At 40.9% G+C, this 20,102-nt stretch overlaps 1 protein-coding gene across 1 annotated transcript in view; it reads left to right on the forward strand.

Moving 5' to 3' along the window:
• Positions 1 to 536: 536 nt before the first annotated feature.
• The window catches only part of LOC122179230 (chloride channel protein D-like), a 74,120-nt gene continuing 54,554 nt past the window's right edge, over positions 537 to 20,102 (forward strand). Inside the window, exons 1-8 of the mRNA XM_042869982.1 lie at positions 537 to 778; positions 1,636 to 1,765; positions 3,623 to 3,703; positions 4,805 to 4,980; positions 6,595 to 6,687; positions 10,321 to 10,564; positions 14,326 to 14,520; positions 18,602 to 18,699. Of these exons, the coding sequence (XP_042725916.1) occupies positions 537 to 778; positions 1,636 to 1,765; positions 3,623 to 3,703; positions 4,805 to 4,980; positions 6,595 to 6,687; positions 10,321 to 10,564; positions 14,326 to 14,520; positions 18,602 to 18,699 (1,259 nt within the window). The remainder of the gene's footprint in view (positions 779 to 1,635; positions 1,766 to 3,622; positions 3,704 to 4,804; positions 4,981 to 6,594; positions 6,688 to 10,320; positions 10,565 to 14,325; positions 14,521 to 18,601; positions 18,700 to 20,102) is intronic.

A 20,102-nucleotide genomic window follows, 5' to 3' on the forward strand; every position in this document is an offset into this window, starting at 1 on the left:
CTGAAACAAGTCTTCTGCTTTCAGCTGCCAACCTGCAAACTTCCTGATGTACAAGACCCAAATTGTAGCAAGTCAGGTAAGGCCATTTTTTAATTTGTTTTCATCCTATTTTTTTAGTGTGAATGATACAGCAATATAGGGCTTTCAAATTTTTTTTTATTGTGCGATTATGTATTGGGTCAAGATCTCCAGACAGCTCGAAGCACCGCATGTGATCATATCTTTAAAACAATTAAAGCCCTATCACTGTCATGTGAACATTCCATGAGGAACAGGTGCACTAGTCTTGTTACTGTGGACTGCTTTAAGGTCTCTCTGCTGTGAGTGACTCCTTCACCAGTGAGCTCCAGCTCAGACAGGTTCTCGTTGTGTTGAAGGTGCTGGGGCTGTAACCCAACAAACCAACCCCAAACACAAACAAGTCCATCTCTGTGTCACAGCCACCCCATCCTCATGGGGTTTTTCTTTCAGTCTCACGGTGGCTGATAGTTGGCTCACATTGTTCTCGACATCTCAAAGGTTTTGGAAGACACGTCATGTCACTTTTTTCCTATACAAGACACATGGATGATGGCGAAGAGGGAATGTTGATGGCAGAAGATCATGGCCCTGATCTGATTCATCCTCAGGATTTTAGGGGGCAATGTGGCATCAACAGAAGTAATTTAGCCTATTATGACTGTGAAGAGAGAGAACAGCCAGTGCCCCATGAAAGTTTGGATTATTTGCCTTCACACAGTGGAGTATATAAGAAGTGGCTACAAGAGAAAACATATGGGTAAATTTATTTTATATATATTATTTTATAGCCTCTAAACTTTAGGAAATTTGGCCAACTCAGGGAGGTGCCTCCTAGCAGAAGGAAAACATGTGGAAAACATTTTGATAGAAAGGAGGGGGGCAAGTGGCAAGCAACCTTTGTTGAAAATTGTTTTTTGAGTGTTTATCCCTTTTCTCTTGACAAATTATTGAATATAAGGAAAAGAAGTTACAACTCACTGTATACAATTTTAAGAGACTTTGCAGAGGTTTGTGGAATGTTCTCTTACTGAGACTTTTCTTGAAATTTGCTGTCTCTTAGTGTAGTATGCAAGAAATATGGCATTTGAATCTAAATTGGGTGGCTTTAGTTCTAAATGACTAAACTAACAAAAGTCATTGTCAGTATATAATCATTATTAGAGAGGTATGATACAAAAGATGCAAACTAGAAATAAAAATTCATGTATATTTGCATAATAAAAGCTGTGTCATTGCATTAATTGCAGAAGAAGACAACAGTAATTTATTTTAAGCAAACTCTGACTGCACTACTGAATGCTTAATTATTGATATTCATAGAAGAGTTTTGAGATGGCATCAGACAATCAGCATCTGGAAGGCAAACACATTGCAGCTTATACACAAAAGCAAGCAAAGAAAAATCAATGATGCTTGTTATCCAAATGTCTTTCACCTGAAGTTAGTGTACTGTGAGCATGGGCTTTTGTGATACACGGTGGGAGAAACAGCATCTTGCTCATGCACTCATGATCAATAATCAGAAGATCCTGAACGTGGAACCTGTGTATTTATGAGAAGTGCAGCAAATGGTCTTTTGTGGAAGGCTGAGAAATAACTGTGTTCTGCTTCTAGAAAAGAGTGGGATCGATGGTTGCTGATGGGGCTAATTGGAACAGCAGTTGGGATGCTGGGGTTTTTGACTCATCAGATAGTTGATTCTCTCTTCAAATTGAAATGGAACCTGGTGGAAAGTTACCTGAAGGTAAGCAAAAGAAAGATTGACCTCCTCTGTACTCATTTGTTGGAAAAACCACATGAAGATTTAACTGACTAGAGGTTCTGCCTGTCTAGATGGGTGTAGATGTCAGATATCCTGTGGTTCTTTGTGTGGACATGTTCCTTTTCTCCAACTGACCTTCAATTGCAGTTTAATATCTGGTGACTTTCTTAGAAGATTAATGAAGGTAGTTTTTATGGTCTTGGGGTCTTCCTTGTGACAAGGAAGGAGCATGTGCTATGTCATGTATTGTTGATGCCAAAGAGAAAGGATTAGGTTTCACTTAAGACACTTTGTAAGTATGGCATTCAGCTATCAGCTTCCTTGGTCAGGTGCATTAAGAATATTACCAGCAAATTGAAGGAGGAAAATGAAATACAGGGAATTTGAACATAAGCAAAAGCTTTTTTCATTATTTTGTGATCAAGCCCTGGGAAAAGGTTATTGAGAGAAACCATGGATTCTCCATCCTTGGAGACTTGAAATCTGACTGCACATAGCCCTGACTAACTGGATTTAGGGCTGAACCTACTTTGAGTTTCTGTCTGGACTAGCTGATCTCCAGAGGTGCCTTCTAATCCATTCTGTGAAATTAGGATAATGGACAATCAAGATCATGCCGCCAGTTGCTGAAAGACAAGTCTCAATTTCTTGTCAGAAATGCAAGTGAAAACATTTTCTGTGGATGAGATGGAGGCTGAATATATCTAAGGGAATATCCAATAAATGGGCAGGTTTAAGTTTTAAATGAGGAAAGCATATGCAATGCTCTTGAAATCCTACTTCCCCATATATTTCATATACTAATTATATGTTTATAAAATATATTGAACAATGGATGAATACACATATATACATGCATATGAGTATGTGTACTTATATACATACTTGTGTGTGTGTATATGTGCGCTGAGGTCTAACTAAATTTATAGCATAGTCTGACTCTAGGGCACAACCACAACACACAGTGCTGGCCGGTTGTATTATAACATCTGTCGTGTTGTATTAAACTAACATAGAGGACAGCAGGTAAGTTCTCCCAGGCTTTGAAAGCAGCACAGATGTTTAACTTTCCCACTCACCTCCTTCAGCTGCAGATGAGCAAGGCTCATCTTTGTGCTTTCCTGTTTTGGCTGTGCTGCATTATAGGCTATCAAAAGCATTGGTATGAGATGTTGACGGAAAGGCTGCGGCTACCTGCTGTAATATCACAAACTCGGAAATGCAAGGTTGTGTTTCAGCTGCACACACAGTGAATCTCAACCCAGTGCTGTGGAAAGAGACAAAGCATGTGGGAGCTGAGGAGCAGTGGAAACAGTATGGCTGCAGTCAGCCCAAGCACAAACAAATAAACCAAAAACCCACGGAGACTGACAGGCAATTTTAAATGTGAGAAGGCATGGTATAAGAGATGTTTCTTTTGTTAAAATGGAACAAGAAGAGTTTCCTTAGAAGTACTCTGTTTATTCATAAGAGCTGCAAATTCATGAAGGTAATGACCTTGGAGCCTCAATTCAAGAGCACATCTCCTGAGGGCTCCATTTAGTGATTTCTTGTGTGTATTCTTAAAGTCCCTTTCCTCTTGTTCCCAAAAGGGCCTTGCTGAGTAACAATGCATCCCTTATAGCGTTTGCAGAGATGGACAAAATGGCCCAGAAAAAAATCATGACTTGGCACGTTGGCCTTTAGCTTACTGTTGTGTCAGTCCTTATAAAGAAACTGCACTACTTTTACTTTGTTGTTTTTTTTTCCCCTGCACATTCTATCTGCAGATGATTACAAAACAGGGTGTATAGCCAGTACACAGGTGCTGAAGTAACCATCTCTTTGTAAACTGGGCAGGATGGCAACTTCCACCTGGTGTGGGTGTGTGTGCTGGGTCCTGGGCTGGCCATGGTCCTCGTGTCCTCAAGCTTGGTGCTGGTGAGTGCTGTCTTTTGTGCAAAGAGCCCGCAGTGCTGCAGTAACCCAAATCTCACGTTCTTCCAAATACTGTTTAATTAAGTATTTTGTATATATTTATGTAAAATCTCTCTTACAACCCAACTGGGGAGGTTGTTTTTGGCCTTCAGCCTAAGGCTAAATTCTGCTGCTCGTAAGTTGTGTAGAACTGTCTGGGGTGAGATCCATGGTGGCAGCCATGCAATTTGCACTTGGTGTGTGGTGTCTGTAAAACAAATACGAGTGGCAACTCTTGGAATATGTGAGAATCTGGTGTTTGGAAGGGGCCTGAGCCAAAGGCCATCGGGCCATATGAAAACTACTGTTGGTTTTAGTCTGATCTTTTAGCTGCGCTGTGTGGGTATCGCTTGCAGTCCAGATCAGTGCTTTTACAAGACTGTAAGGGTAGAGCATTGAGCCTTGCTGCCATTTACCGCTCTGCTGTGCTCAGTTTAATTACAGAGAAGCTATTAACAGCGCAGGTGACAGAAAAAATGAATGTTTTACTGAACTTCCCAGAAGTCTGACTGCATGAGGAAAGGGGATTTTGCTGTGGCACAGGTGGTAACTGACCAATTTAGTTAAGTATAGCCGTGCTGACTGAGCAAACACTGCAGGTTCACAACCACCTGCCCCTGTGGTAACCCAAGGAAGGTTTCCCTCTGGTATGCCCAAGGAGGCTGCAGATGCCCCATCCCTGGGGGCATTCAAGGCCAGGCTGGATGTGGCTCTGAGCAGCATGGTCTAGTGGTTGGCAACCCTGCACGTAGTAGGGGGGTTAAAACGAGGTGATAATTGTGGACTATTTTAACCCTGGCCATTCTATGAACCTGTGTGCCGGATACAGGGCCTTGACTGTAGGGCTCAGAGCAGAGGTGGGCCCTCTGCAGTCATCTTCTCTCCCTTCTCCACGCATGGCAACTGCTGAGAACACATATTTCTGTGTTGCCAGAGATTATATTTGCATGCACTGTTAACTCTGGCAAATCTTGTTCATTAGCAAGATGAGACCTGGACTGCATTTATAGATGTGTATGGAAGGATACGAGCACAAACTCTGCTAATTATTTTTTCCCTTTGCAGTTCTTTTGCCCATCTGGTTCACCATCTGGCTTGCCTGAAATCATTGGATATCTGAATGGCACTTCTATTCAACATCTATTTAACATCAAAACCTTCCTAGGGACCTTTGTCTCCTGTGTGCTGGCTGTAGCCTCTGGACTCTTCTGTGGTCTGGAAGGTCCCATGGTCCATTTGGGGTAAGAAATGCCGAAGTTAAAGCTATCAGACTGTGAGATGGCTTTGCAATGTCATGCTTGGTGGCAACATTGGCTTCAAAACTCCCTCACTGCATTAGTACCAGTGGTGTTGTATTGTCCCCTCCTTTTCACTAGCACATCTGCTCAAACCATGCAGTGTGTTTTAAACATTGGCTGGATTTCTCTGTATGACTCTGAGCGGGGTTCAGTAAGTAGCTATCTGGACAACTGATGAGGTAGCTTACAATGTGCTGAGAAAGCAGGGGAGACTGAATTGGCAAAACTGCTATTGGCCTGGAGCAATGTTGGCTGCTTTGCATCTACTGTAATTGCTTTTAGCTGTGCAAGGTCAGTGCAAAAATAAAGGCAGTTCAGGTGGCTGCACGCAAAATGGGCCATGTTTTTGCATCCACTTGCACAAGAGCTGAGATTGTGCAAGGCCGTCTATTTGAAGTGACTCCTGCTACACTTCATTACTATTATTAAACCATATCTTGAGTAGAGTTGGTGAAATTGGTCTCTGCTAACATGTTGTAGATCATTTGTTGGCTAGTTCACTGTTTTGCTTCTGATCCTTTTTGGCTTGGAAAGCATTCATCCTTGAGGTTTGTTCTCTTTGCTGACCTGACCTGCTACTCTGTGGGCTTTTATTTATTTATTATTTATCTGAATGGAGGTGTAGCACCCTTGGGGATGACTCAGATTTTCAAAAATAGGAGAGCATGCTTGGTCAGAGGAGCCGCAAACCTTTCAGGCAGCGATTACCTTCAGATTTCTTTTGTTTTCTTTGCCTTCAGACCTCTGTCTCTAGGAGCTCAGAGACTGCAGCTGTGATGTTTTTCCTCTGTGCTAGGTTGGTAACAGTGATGCCTGAGCCAAAGAATGGAATCACATTTCCATGAAGAAATTCAGTGTGGTATTAATGTGATGCCTTTTCAAAACACAGGAACTAAGAGCTAATTTAACTTAATTTAATTGGAACCCTCTACCATTTTTATTAAACATAAACACACAAGTTGCTAAAAGCCTCTGAGAGACTCCTTAAGACCACTAGTTTAAGTCGTGTAGAGAAGTCTTCCAAGATTATACAGTGAATGGATTTTTCATTTCGCTAAGGGATTTTTGTTGGTTTTTTTTTCCCCCCATTTAAATGTAGTTTGACGTGCTGCCTGGGAACATATTGTAATAATTTAAATCATTATGCATCTTCTGTCAGAAGCAGAGCTGTTTTGCCTGCTGTGGTCATTAACCTGGGGGCAGATGATTGAAACAACGGGGCTATAGTCTGATGGGTCACCACACTTGGGCAGACACTAACATGCAGTTCTTCAAAAGGCATTTCACGATCAGTCATCACAATATTCCTTGCAAAAAAAGCCATTTAAGTCTCTCATTTAAGAATTTGAAAACCTTTAAGAGCCTCCTGCTTTTTGTCAACAGGATTTTGCATATTTAAAAGATGTGTTCAAGTTTTTTCTTGTTTAAATCTGTTGAAGCCAATCTAGCTTTGCTGCTGTTCACTGACTGAGGCTCTGTCCTCCCCTGCCTTGAGCTGGAGCTGATTTATGAACAGTTTAATGAAGAGTGCTCTCAATTATACGTCACTGCTTTTAGGGCTATCCTGGGTTGTGGCCTGAGCCAGCTGCAGTCGGACACACTTGGCATCCACCTTCCCTTCTTCACAAGGTTTCGGAATTCAGCTGACAAGTAAGTGATGGGCAGGGCACAGACTGGTGACTCCCCCAAACCCTAAGTGCTTCAAGGGTACCTTGCATCTCATGCAGTGGAACAGCATCTCCATTCCTGGTCTTTTGGTCTTCCTGCTGTTTGTCAGTTTGTAGTGGAAGAAAACTCACCATACTTAATAAATTTAATCCTTCACAAATGGTTCTATCGTAGGCTTGTGGAAAAGGATGCATTAATACTGAAGACCTTTTTCCATTGCCCTCTTGGCTGTAAAGGGAAGAGTTTAAGAAACGTGAGATTTTCAGCTATGAGCTTTGTCCCCAGACTAAGAGTCTCAGCTCAGTGGAGAGGAAATGATGGGGATTCCACAATGTGCACAGAGGGCCCTTAGCTTCCTTTCTTCATTTAAAAAAAGTAAATGGTTGTGTCACTTGCTTTTTTTTATCTGCCTCTTCTCTCTGCCTGTATATATCTGCAAGGTAACTCTGGTAAGCTCTCTCTTGTGAACAGCTCTACTGAAATTACTGAGATTAGTTCCCAGAAAAAGAAATTACAAACCTGCTTACGTCTTCTAGTCGGTATTTATTGTGTATTTATATAAAATACACAAGTACAAAGACTCAAGCAATGCTGACTTTTCTAGAGCAAGGAAAAAAAGAAAGACTCATGTCTTAATTTCCTGAGGGAAATGAAGTAACGATAGGAAAAAATCAAATGAATGGTAACTGTGAACTATATGCTGCTTGCAAATAAATAAAAAAATGTAGGAGGGAAGAATGGGATTCCCTTTGCCTTTATCATCTAGGAGGAAGTTTTTCACACAGAGGATGGTAATGCACTGAACAGGTTGCCCGAGAAGGTTCTGGATGCCCCATCCCTGGAGGCATTCAAGTCCAGGCTGGATGAGGCCCTGGGCAGCCTGGTCTGGTGGTTGGCAACCCTGCACATAGCAGGGGGATTGAAACTAGATGATCATTGTGGTCCTTTTCAACCCAAGCCATTCTTTGATCACTTAATTGGATGGGGCCCTGGGCAGCCTGGTCTAGTATTAAATGGGGAGACTGGTGGTCCTGCATATGGCACTAGGTTTGGAGATTCATGATCCTTGAGGTCCCTTCCAACCCTGGCCATTCTGTGATTCAAGGTCAATCATTTAAATAAATCTGAACAGCCTGATGTAGTTGTAGGTGTTCTCGTTCATTGCAGGGGAGTTGGGCTAGATGGCCTTTAAAGGTCCCTTCCAACTCAGTTTATATGATTCTGTGATTTTTAGTTCCTGCTTTAGTTCCTTGCAGACAGGAACTATCCTCAGAAAGACATGGTGTGTTGTAGCCTTCTTTACAAAATGATTATTTCTTAAAAACAGAAAGAGATTTTGGTCTGAGCAAGACCTCACTCCGTTTACAAAGATCAGGATGAAAAACTCCAGCTCCCTGTTGTCTTTTGGAGTTATTACATTGGCTTGGTGCCTCTCCCAGTGCCGCCACAGGCAAAGCAGTAATTCAACCAGCAGGAGTTGTGGAAGAATCCTAAGGCTTCCATCCAGCAGGCAGCTGTAAGAGATCTGTACAAGGGGTCTGATTTCATTATTAATTGTCACTGCTGGGGTGATGCACAGCATGTGTAAATAACTGGAACAGAAAGTGGGAGATGTCCAAGCAAATTTCCCCTAGCATTTACTGCAGTACATTTTGAGTTCTTCACTGGTGAAAATAATATTCCTGTGCAGATAAAACATGCAAGTGAAAAATCTGTGTACTAACGGTGTACAACCCTGTTAGTTGTAAAATACCAGATGTGAAGTTGCCGATGTAGCTTTGCTGGTGGACTCCTTCTCAGTCCTTGGAGGACAGGGTCCTTTTAAGGACTTCAACAAGTGAACTTTCTAATCTTTTCCTTTTATATTTTTTTTTTCCCTTTTTTTTTTCTCTCTTTTCTGTCCATTACCCTTATTGCCTCCCATCTTTGTGCTTACAAAATTTGTGGATACGCTGGAAAAGTCAAAAGGGCCACCTAATGTAGGGTTCATATTTTCAGAAGACCAGTTGGATATATACGTAACATACATTTATACCTCAGGAATTATGATTTTTAATACTCAAAATACTGAAGTATTTTTGTGTAATTGTTAATCCTAGCTAGTACTGAGTACACGTTTCTGCAAATCATCCCTGAGAGTCTCAGGGAGCACATTCAGAAGATGCAAGTTTTATAAGCTGGTGAGCACTGTTATGTGTGTCAGTATCAGCACAGTGTCCATTACAAAGGCTGCACTTAAATACATTTTTCCAAGGTAAAATTCTTTCACGCCCTTATTTCCTCTTTCTGTATCCTTCCCACTGTTCTGCATGCTACTGCTGACCCCCACCTCACTACAACCTCCTTTCAGGGAGGTTGTAAAGAGCAATAACATCTCCCCTGAGCCTTCTCTTCTTCAGACTGAACAATCCCAGCTTCCTCAGCCGCTCCCCCTCAGACTTGTGCTCCAGACCCCTCACAGCATCATAGCCCTTTTCTGGACACATGCCAGGGCCTCTATGTCTTGTAGTGACGGACCCAAAACTGAACACAGTGCTTGGTGTGCAGCCTCACCAGAGCTGAGTACAGAGGGACGGTCACCTCCCTGCTCCTGCTGGCTGCACTGTGTGAAATGTTATATCTGCCTTGCATTAATTACACTGTTCAGCAACAATCCATGATAGCAAGATGCTGAAGTGCATTTCTCGTGTGATATTCTAGGATTGAGGATTTTTTCAAGACTGAAGATCAGGAAAGAGAAAAATTGTTATGGTATGAAGGAAATCTGTGAATGAAGCGTCATTTCCCCTTTCCTGCTGACTAAAAGCCCTAAGAGTTCAGAGTATGATTATGTAATACTTTAATACAGTATGGGTCCTTTGGTCACTGTTGCTACTGGATTCTCATGTGTTCTCCACAAGCCCCAGTATTGAAATCAGTGTACTGCTAATCTGCCAAGTAGCCCCAGGAACTTGACTCATGAGAATCAGATCTGAGACTAGATCTGAATTCAGAACCTAGTGATGAAAGGTGTAAATAACCCCAAAATTAACCGTCAGGTCTTTAAATTCAGTTCTATAAAACTCATATGGTGAAGGGCCTGGAGCATCTCCCCTATGAGGAAAGGCTGAGTGAACTGGGTCTGTTCAGCCTTGAGAAAAGGAGACTGAGAGGGGACCTGATCCAGGTCTATAAATATCTTAGGTGTGGGGGGCAGAATGGCGAGGCCGGACTCTTTTCAGTGGTGAGTGGAGACAGGACAAGGGGAAATGGCCAGAAACTGGAGCATAGGAAGTTCCGCACAAACATGCGCAAGAACTTCTTTACAGTGAGGTGACGGAGCACTGGAACAGGCTGCCCAGGGAGGTGGTGGAGTCTCCTTCTCTGGAGATGTTCAAGACCTGCCTGGATGCCGACCTGTGCTACCTGGTGTAGGGAACCTGCTTTGGCAGGGGGGTTGGACTCGATGATCTCAGGAGGTCCCTTCCAACCCCTACAATTCTGTGATTCTGTGATTCTGTGATATTTGAATTGAAACTGTGATTTTGGAGGGTTGTTTTTTTTTTTTTTCTTGTTTGTTTTGGTTGTTTGTTTTTTTTCCAGTTATCCAGGTGTTGCCTCTACTACTTGTTGCAGGCGCAGCTTCATTACAGCTGGTGCGGGAGCAGGGATAGCTTCAGTATTTCGTGCCCCCATCGGCGGGCTCTTGTTCACTCTGGAGGAGGTATCTTCCTTCTGGGACATCAGGCTGGCCTGGCAAACCTTCTTTTGCTGCTTGACAGCTACCTTCACCACAGATTTGCTGTCCTCATCGCTCTATGGGTTTGTTTTCAGAGGTCACTTTGGATTTTTTGAAGCAGAAAAAAGAATTCTGTTTTGGGTACGTACTGCGTGGATGTGGAAGGAATGAGATGCTGGGTTTTAGGTTTGTTTCTCTCAACATTATTCTTGGGGGAGTAGCAGGAAATTGGGACTGAAAAGGAAGAAGAATAGTGTATGTATAATTATCAGATCAGTGGACACAGGACCCTTCGTGCTTTATCTCTGGGAATCACTTGGATACAAGACAGCTGTTTTGCAGTCCCTACTTAAATAGAAAAGTGCATTTTACGTTGTAGTACAAAGATGTTCAATGACTTCTTCTGTGGCTGGCTTGAGCTCTCCTTTGTTGCTGCAGACATTGCCCTACTGTGGCCCTGTTCTTTTGTGCTTACAGATTAAACATTTAAAAACATAATCTCTGTTTATTCCTGTTTGCACAACAGAGGTGACCTTCAGCCTTTATTCCTTCCAGCATGACACAACCTTATGCTTTCAATTTTACCTTGTGTCCACTTAAAAACAGTTGCTTTTATTATGTCTTTCACTCACCTTCATTGCAAGTTGATTCAGTGGTGGCGTGTGAGAATCAAGATCTTCACTCCTTATCTGAATACTCTTTGTATTATGATGTGACTTGAAAGTCAATTAGAGGGATAAAAATAAAACCCTGGTCTCATGAACCCCAGTCCACTTTCTGCTACTAAGTAACTTTTCTCCTAAGGTAATTCCCTGATCATTTTAATTGGTCTCTCTATTTCTTCTGATTTGTATTTCTCTATCAATGCAAAAAAAAAAAAAAAAGAGATTTTCCACGTTGTAAGCATATCATGATTCGGAAAACAGGCAACTTTTTTTTATATGTGCATGCTATGCAAAAGTATTTGAGGTCTATTTGCTTTACCACAACTTCAGCTGGGGTAATGGGAGAAGATAGTGGTTTTCAACTCAAATCCTTTTTGTGGACCAACTCACAGTGCAGTCCCATGAACAGCTGCAGTGACACAACCAAGATGACATAAATCTGTGGCAGAAAGGTGAGACTAAATGAATAGGGAAGAGCTCAGCCCTGCTGAAGACAGTTTTATTGCTGAAGCCAAAGGATTGTGTAATGGACAGCTGCACATACAGAGGAGAGTAGATTTACTTTGGTGGCTATTTTACAATAAACATGGCTCTTTCAACACTCCTTTCAAGACATTTTCAAAAAAGTGTGCTGGATTCTGTCTCCAATCTTCTTTTAGTGTCATTAACAGGAAAAGCTAACTTACTATCAGTGTGGCTTTTGTCAGGGTTGAATAGTTTTTGGCTCTCAAGTTGGTAGAGATAACTAGAAATATTTTCATTTCACTGAACCCTGGGCTCAGGGGAAATTTTGCTTCTTTTATGTTTCGTGGCATTAACTAACAGAGTTTACTGTGGATAAACTCTAAGTTGAAAGCCTGGGGGTTTTGTTTCTCAGAAAACTGTTTGTTTTCTTTAGTTTCCTTCAACTGAAGATAAGGTTACAAGAATTTATTGTACTCCAGAGCTTGAGATTTTCAGGAAGCTTCACTTCATTTTTATGTAGGCCACTGGATGTTTTGTAAAGGTGAAGTCTGTTCTGTAGCTAACAGATTTTTCCTGATGAATGGCCAAAGCCTGTGACTGACACTATGACAAGAACATTATACCCTGCCACTACTTCCAATTGAGCTATTCCTTTTTGAATTTCAATACCTTAAACATTAGATCTCTTTAAATCCCTTGGAAAAGGATGGATTTTGATGCAGCTGATGGTAAAAATAATATCACTGAAGGTTTGGTTTGTATGTACAACATGTTCATATACAATTGTTGTAGTCGGAGTGAAAAGGCAAAATAAACCTACAGCCACTCCTGACTTCCTCTGAGTGCATCTCCAGGTGCTGAACTCCTAGCGTCTGGGAGTGAAAGCTGGGATTCTGCCTTGTTTAGACCAGACCAGGTCTCTCAGTCTGCAGCACCCATAGATCAGCTCTTCAGGCCTGACTGGATTTCAACTCTGGTGCTCTTCTTCTCAGATGATACCATCAATGCTTAGCTCAGCCTTCTGGTAGACTTGTTAAAATTGTCACTATTTCCTGGAAGAGGTCTGAGAATAAGATTAAGGAAAAAGAATAAGAAGAGGAAGAAACAATAATTTGAGTAGGAGGTCCTATGGCTTCTTCAAGCAATTCAAAGAAGGATGCCAGTTTCTCTTATCAACTATGCCAAGTATTATCCTAGTCCAGTTTTGAAGCCATTCCTTCATGTGTGCTCCTGTTTCGCTCTGCCAGTTAGCTTCTTGAATATTTCATGATCTCTTACTCTGTGCAGATTCTAATCTTGAAAAAAAAAATCACCATGTATCTCTAAGCCTGGGCTAAGGAAATAATATCCTCACAGCTTTTAATAGATAACCACCAATCTATTGACCTCTTTTTGTTGACTGGAAGATAACATTAAAGCATGATACTGCTGTAATTCTTGTTGCCTGTTGTGGAATTGAGCAGAAAATTCAATTCCTATTCCAGCTGCCAGATTATATCCTACATTTGTGATCTGTTTTTCTGTAAGTTGTTCCAGATCAGCATCAATTTTCAGTTGTACTTAGCGTTTAAAAATGCACTCAATTCACATGGTTGAATTGACATTGACAATGAATCATAGAATGGTTTTGGTTGGAAGGGACCTTTAAGATCATTGAATTCCAGCCCCTGCTATAGGCAGGGATACCTCCCTCCAGTCCATCCAGCCTGAAGTAAATAATTTCTTCCTGATATCTAGTCTAAATCTACCCTCTTCCAGTTTAAAACCATTTCCTCTCATCCTGTTGCTATGTGCCCTTATAAAAAGCTCTCCACAGCTTTCCTGTAGGCCCCTCCCAGGCACTGGAAGGCTGCTATAAGATCTCCTTGGAGTCTTCTCTTCTACAAGCAGAAGAGCCTCTCACAACCTGCCTTCATAGGGGAGGTGCTCCAGCCCTCTTATCATCTTTGTGGCCTTCCTCTGGACCTGCACCAACAGCTCCATGTCCTTCTGGTTTGGGGGGCTCCAGAACTGGATGCAGTATTCCAAGTGTGGTCTCATGAGAGCAGAGTAGAGGGGCAGAATCACCTCCCTCCATATGCTGGTCATGCTTCTCTTGATCCAATGCAGAATACAGTTGGCTTTCTGGGCTGTGAATGCACGTTGCCAGCTCATGTTGAATCTTTCATCAACTGACACTCTGAAATCCTTCTCCTCGGGGCTGCTCTAGCCCAACCTGTATCTGTGCTTGGATTGCCCTGACCCAGGTCATCTTTTCAAAATTATGAGGTAGATATAGATACTATGAACAAAGGTCTAGTCCAGCAAAATTTTTCAAACTGCACCACTCAGACCAGGGCGTCATTATTTGGAGCAACCTGAGGTGCTGAGTGTTTCTGGTAACTGCAGCACATCACAGAATTTTCTGCTAGATTCATTACTATTCCCCAGGGAAAGATGGGCCCAAGAGAATACTTCTTTCCTTAACTTACTGCATTACATGCTCAACTCCTTTACAGTCATTCAGGAATGAAAATAACTGGCTAATGGATCTATCTGTGACAATGATAGTGTCTACTTGCTGCCTCCACTGCTGTGAGGTGTGTAAGAGCAGTACACTGCCTCATGTGAGAGTGGCCTTAAATTAACTAGCTGCATCCCTAAAACATAAGGAAAGATTTATTTTTTGTGTGTAGAAATTATTTTGTGGTGTCAAGTTTTGTGGGAGAGGGTGCAGTATTTCATGTCACTGGCAGGATGCTCAGAACACGTTTTCTCTTTCCTTCAACTCAGGTTAAGAATTTGCTGGACGTGCATGTCTTGGCCTTCATTCCAGCCATCCTACTTGGAATGCTTGGAGGTCTTCTGGGAGCTCTCTTTGTTTCCCTTAATATAAAAATTAATAAGTTACGTATGCAGTTCTTTAATTCAATTCCAAAATCATCCCTTAGCAAAACAAGCAAGCTGCTGGAAACTCTGCTTATTCTGGTAAGTAAATAATATGTTTCTCTTGATCATATAATGTTTACAGTGGCTAATTAGGGCAGGTCATAAGTTGACCGAATGGAAAAGTGAATCTGACCTGCTGGTGCTTGACCTAATGTACAATGGTGTAGAGGAAACAGATGAGTTTCCAGAGGATGTATAGGTAGTGAAGAAAGAAGAAACATTTTCTTCCCCCCTTAATACTTGAAGTATGTTGCCCTCATGCTCTCCTGCTGGGTTTGAAAGTTGTGGATAGATAGAGACAGCTTTCTGGACCTAGTTGTGTATCTGGGGTCAGTTATCCCTAGATGTTACTGATGGAGGTTGGCTTAGAGTCTCAGATACTGCGATAAGACATGATGGTGTCATTTTACCTATAGACTTTGTTTGACTTTATCCTGTGGGGTGTCATTAGAACAAAAAGCGTATAGATAAAAGGTTTCCATATTTTGGATATTTTCATCATTTTCAACTTGATGGTTTGATTACAATGTAAGTAAATTATTAAACATGGAGAATCCTTCAGAGCTTTTCTACTACACATCCAGTGAATTACTCAGTTGGGTCACTCTGTAAGTTTCTCTAGTGAATACCTCTTTGTCATAATTTTCCCTTCTTCATTTTTAAGTAAGTTTTTTGAAGAGTTTCCAACCTTTTAAAGTGTTGAGATGGCCTTTCTTTGGGAATATTGGTGCACACTGAATATCCTTTCTTCTACCCTCTCTTAGGAAATGTACCAATAAGTTTCATGTGCACTTGTTTTTTTATAAGCAGACTTGTATTTCCCACTCTCCTGGTGAGATGGGTATTCAGCTGTAGATCAGTGGGAGGGCCATATTGATGCTCTCTCCCATCAGCCCAGACATGACTTAAGCAGTCTCTACTCTGAGTCTGTGGTAAGACATAAGCTTCAGGCAATGCAGTCAGCTTGCATTAGCTACCTGAATGACACTGGTAGAAAACAGTATTTTAAATACTAGGAGGGAAGCTTTTAGAGCTTGAAGTGAGAATAACCAAAGGTTGAGGCATGTGGTCAAGTCTCTCTCTGCAAGTTACAGCAATTCATTTTCTCCACATATTGGTACACAGGTGTGTAAATTTCCTACAGGTTGCGCTATTTTTTTCCTCTCTGTCAGGTCAAAAAGTGTGCATTTCATTTAGTCCTTGAAAACTTTGTGTGCTGTGCAGTCTGGTTCCTTCTTTTCTGCTGGCACAAGAGAGAGGAAACCTGGACTTCTTTAGGAGGAAGAACAGAGGAGGAGGGATCTGCTGTCAGTTCCCAGCACTGGAGCATGGCCATATCATCGATGATAACTGGATTTTAGCTCCTCTTAGTGGCAGGATGCAGCTTTTCAGCTTGGAGCTGTGTTTGTACAATATGTTGCCGAGGTGAAGAAGATCAGGTGAAGTTTTTTGCTACCATGTTTGAAGGAATGGATAAAGTGGGTAGGGAAAATGACTTTTATTGCTTCAGTGAGCACCCTTCCTCTGCCCAGCCTCCATCTGTTCTAATTTGCTTCCATGTCTTTTGGTGGAGTCAGGACTTTCTGCTGTTGAGCACTGCAGTGATAAACGCTGATAAAAATCCCTGAGCAGTGAGATTTCAGTCAGCAGAATGAGGAGTAGAGTCCCTTGTGAGAATCCTGTTAGTCCTGTGTAAATGAAGCTGTGAAAGGTGAGATTTACAGTAATTAATATTTTAACAATTTGGAGATAGAACTCTGTTGGACAGCCACTTTCCCTACTATTGGGAAAGGTTTGGCTTTCTCATAACACATTACAAAAGCCTTGCATAAGCTACTTACATGCAAAAAATCATACAGTTCCTTATTACTTGTTGGAACAACGATGAAAAACAAGACAAGAAAAAAAACAACTAAGAAACCTGCAACAATGGAAGCCAGCAAAATTCTGTTTGTTTGAAGATACTGCAGGATTAAACTTAACATCAGTTAGCAAAGATTTAGTGCCAGACAGAAAAAAAACGCCTATTTCACACTGCTTAGGAGTGGCTCCTCACTGACTCCAAAAGCTAATGCAGTGGTGAGTGATCACCTTGCCAGATCACAGCTGAAACTGCGAGAACAGTATATGTTTTGTGGGCTACCTTGCTTACAAAAGCTTTGCCGTTTATATATTTTGTCTTTCTTTTCATTAACAAACAAAAACAGAACACAAACATGCTGCTTTTCTTGCACTGATTTTATGACATGAACTCTTATTCACACTGTTTTCCTTCTTACTGGCTCTAGGAGATCCCGCTCAGGTCACAGTCCTTATTTTGTTATAACTTGGCAAAAAAATCAGCAAGAAAGAAATTGTTTGATCTGAGAAAGAACAGTACAGTTCCTATTTTTATTTTTTTAATTTAATTTTTATTTTTCTTTTCATAAACTCACATAACTGGGCAACTGAAAGAAACTGTGTCACAGTGACTTTAACCAAAAATAATCTTGTATAAACCAGTCTGCATTTAAACTTGGCGAGGACCCACCATGGTATCTTCCACACCCACAGCATAACCCGGAGTACAATTCCTTTGACTGGAATTGAATATCTAATCTTCAGCCCATAGATTAGGCAGAGCTGTCTTCCTAAGTGCCCTTCTGTGCCTTGGCCTGCGTTTTCTTCTCTTCAATTCATCACCTTACTCTCTGTGAGGAAATTGCAGTATAGATAAAGCTTTGCCAAGAATCTGGCAGAGTTATCTTTCTTTTTCCTTTTTTTTTTTTTTCCTTTTTTTTTTTTTTTTTAATATCTCATTGACTAATGCTTCTGTTCCAAAAAGCTTAGTGCTTCCATGGGCAAGGTGAACAATATCGGGATATATACATATGTATTAAGCTGTCAAAACTTTTAAAGATTATTTCAGAGGATACTTTTTTTTTCTGTTTAGCTGTGGAGATAGGCTACTGCTTTAAATCTCCAGCCTCCGGCTCTGCTCTAGCTGTCCTACCTGCCGTTTGAGTTTGGGGCTTGGGCAAAAATTTGAGCTGGGTTTAAACTGTCCCAGTGTTACATTCTCAGATATAAAGCCTGGCCTAAGCTTCATGAAGACTGAACTGCTTCCAGTTTCACTTATCTGCCCACGAACACTCTGCCCAAAAGTTGATAATCTTGGAGATACAATTCTCTGACAAATGGTCGCAATTGCATGTGGTTGAATCTCAGTTTAAGGCCTTCTCTAAACATGCTACATGAGCTGTTTTATAGCAGTCCACAGAGTTTGTGAAACCTTGTGCTTGGAAAAGTTATTCGTATGACCATGCATTCCAGTAATTTCTCTCTACACGCCTACTTAATTTTTCTCAGTCTTGGTGGGGAGTATCTTCATCTGCTTCGAAAGGTAAATTAATCTAAACTAAGAACCTAACATTATTTTTGAATTGGAAATTAAAAATAAATATAACCAAAACAGAGTCCTGTCATGTACACTCTTTATTCATACTTACCAAGGACTATAATTTTGCAAAAATCAGGAAGTAATTTAAATGGAGGCGATGGATTGTTTTAAACACTCAGCATAATTTTAAGTACCAACCCAAATATGAGGCCCTTAATGAGAGGCACTTAGATCCCAACACCTTGCATGGACACATCTCCATCAGCAGTTGTGGTGTGTGGCAGGGAGGCTGGGCACAGGCCTAACATCCAGCTCTGGAGTTGGCTGTGGCTTTTGGATGGTTACAGAGGTGGAAACTAATTCACAGTTTGCAATGGAACAGGCTGCCCAGGTGCAGTCACCGTCCCTGGAGGTGTTCACAAACCATGTAGATGTAGCACTGAGGGATGTGGTTAGTGGGCACAGTGGGGATGGGCTGATGGTTGGACAAGATGATCTTAGAGGTCTTTTCAAGTCTTAATGATTCTGTGCTTTAATGGAGTTTGTGTCTGAAGCTAGATGGGTGAACCTGGGCCTTGCTAGTTGTTTATGGGTAAATGCTGATATTCTGGGTTATGTGGGTAAGATCTAAAGGATAACTTTGGTAACTGTGGGCATTAGTGATTTTTAGACAATTTTCTTTCTGTTTTTCTCTGTTCCTACACCTCATGATAATTTGTTTACTTTTTATAATACCTGCAGGTATGTACTACGACTGTAACAGTATATTTGCCGTATTTCTTTCCCTGCACTCCTGTCATGAATGCTGGAAACTATCAGCTGAGAAACAGCTCAGAAATGTAAGTGGAGAGAGTCACCAGGAACTCTTACAACAAATTGCAATTAATATATAAATGAATATGTAATTGAATTTTCAATTAATGTGTAAATAGTCACAATTTCTCTCGGTTTTTACAAAGATTTGGGATGGAGAAATTCAGAGGTGCATCAAAACTGATTGTTTATAAGGAATTCATCCAGAGATAAGAATCATGCTTAATCTATTAATCACTGAAATTTAATCACACAGACTTTTCTAGCAAGAAACGTTTTCTGTCATGTCAAATTAAAGAAATAAGAGAAATTTAAAACCAATAAAAAGATAAAACATGGAAAAAGCCTGAAATGTGACTGTATGCATCACCCGAGCAAATTTCCAATTTAGAATATGACTTTTGCTTTAAAGGATGTGTGAATCTTACCTCAAAGTACACACGCCTATAGTGTGCATTGACTGGAAAGCTGGAACTGAGAAAAACAGTGATTATTCTCATCTTCAGCCATCTGCTGTTGCCTATGGGACATGACTTGATCCTTGATCAGTCATCTGTATAAGAGCATGGAAGGTGACAAATGCATCAGAGATGCATGCCAGTACAGCACAAACTATAGGAAGGGTATTTAAAATTACAAACTCTACTTTAATAAATGGAGAATAAGTGAATAGTTGAAGAGATCCTTAAGCTTGATAAAGGATTTGCAGGGTAGGTATCTTTCTTAAGAAATACGTATCACATGAAGTTGGATTTCACAGTTATTGCAAATGGTCACTGGCAGCACGGAGCTTTACATGTCCTCCTTCCAAGCAGGCAGTATGCTACATATTGCATAATATGAATGGTGAGTGTTAAATAACTCACCACTGGTGACTGGTCTCTGAACAGCTTATTTAAGTACACAAAAAGCAGCCATACCTCTCCATCTCTGCTACAATTCTTGATTATCTCTTGACTTGCAATACCTTGTTTAGCGTTGTCAGCTGTAGTATATATTTACAAGTTATTTATATAGAAATCACCTACTTGTATGTAACTTAGTGACTATGGTTTCTTTTGGATTGCTGCAGGAAAAGACTTTTCCTCACTATGACATCCTTTTTTATTTTAAGAACTAAATACTTCCAAAATGTTATTTTTAAAAACAAAACTATTTTTGCCCTAACAGAAAAGCTTTTGAAACCACAAACATTTCATGGCTTTTTTTTTTTTTTTTTTTTTTTTTGTGTGTGTGTGTGTGTCTGCCTCTGAATCAAAAATAGTCAGATTAATCCAACCTAGAGGCTAAACTGTCTCAGTGTCAATTTTTCATTTGGTGTGGCTGTGAGTTTTAAAGAGTAGAAAATGAATAGATCTGAAGGGTACAAAGCACCAAATTGTAGTTGACTTTGCAAAGTCATGCATATGCTGAAGGTAGTGCTAACACT

This window comes from Lagopus leucura, unplaced genomic scaffold, assembly GCF_019238085.1.
Source record: "Lagopus leucura isolate 7727_CA_CO unplaced genomic scaffold, USGS_WTPT01 Super-Scaffold_100002, whole genome shotgun sequence".
Taxonomy (NCBI): Eukaryota; Metazoa; Chordata; class Aves; order Galliformes; family Phasianidae; genus Lagopus; species Lagopus leucura.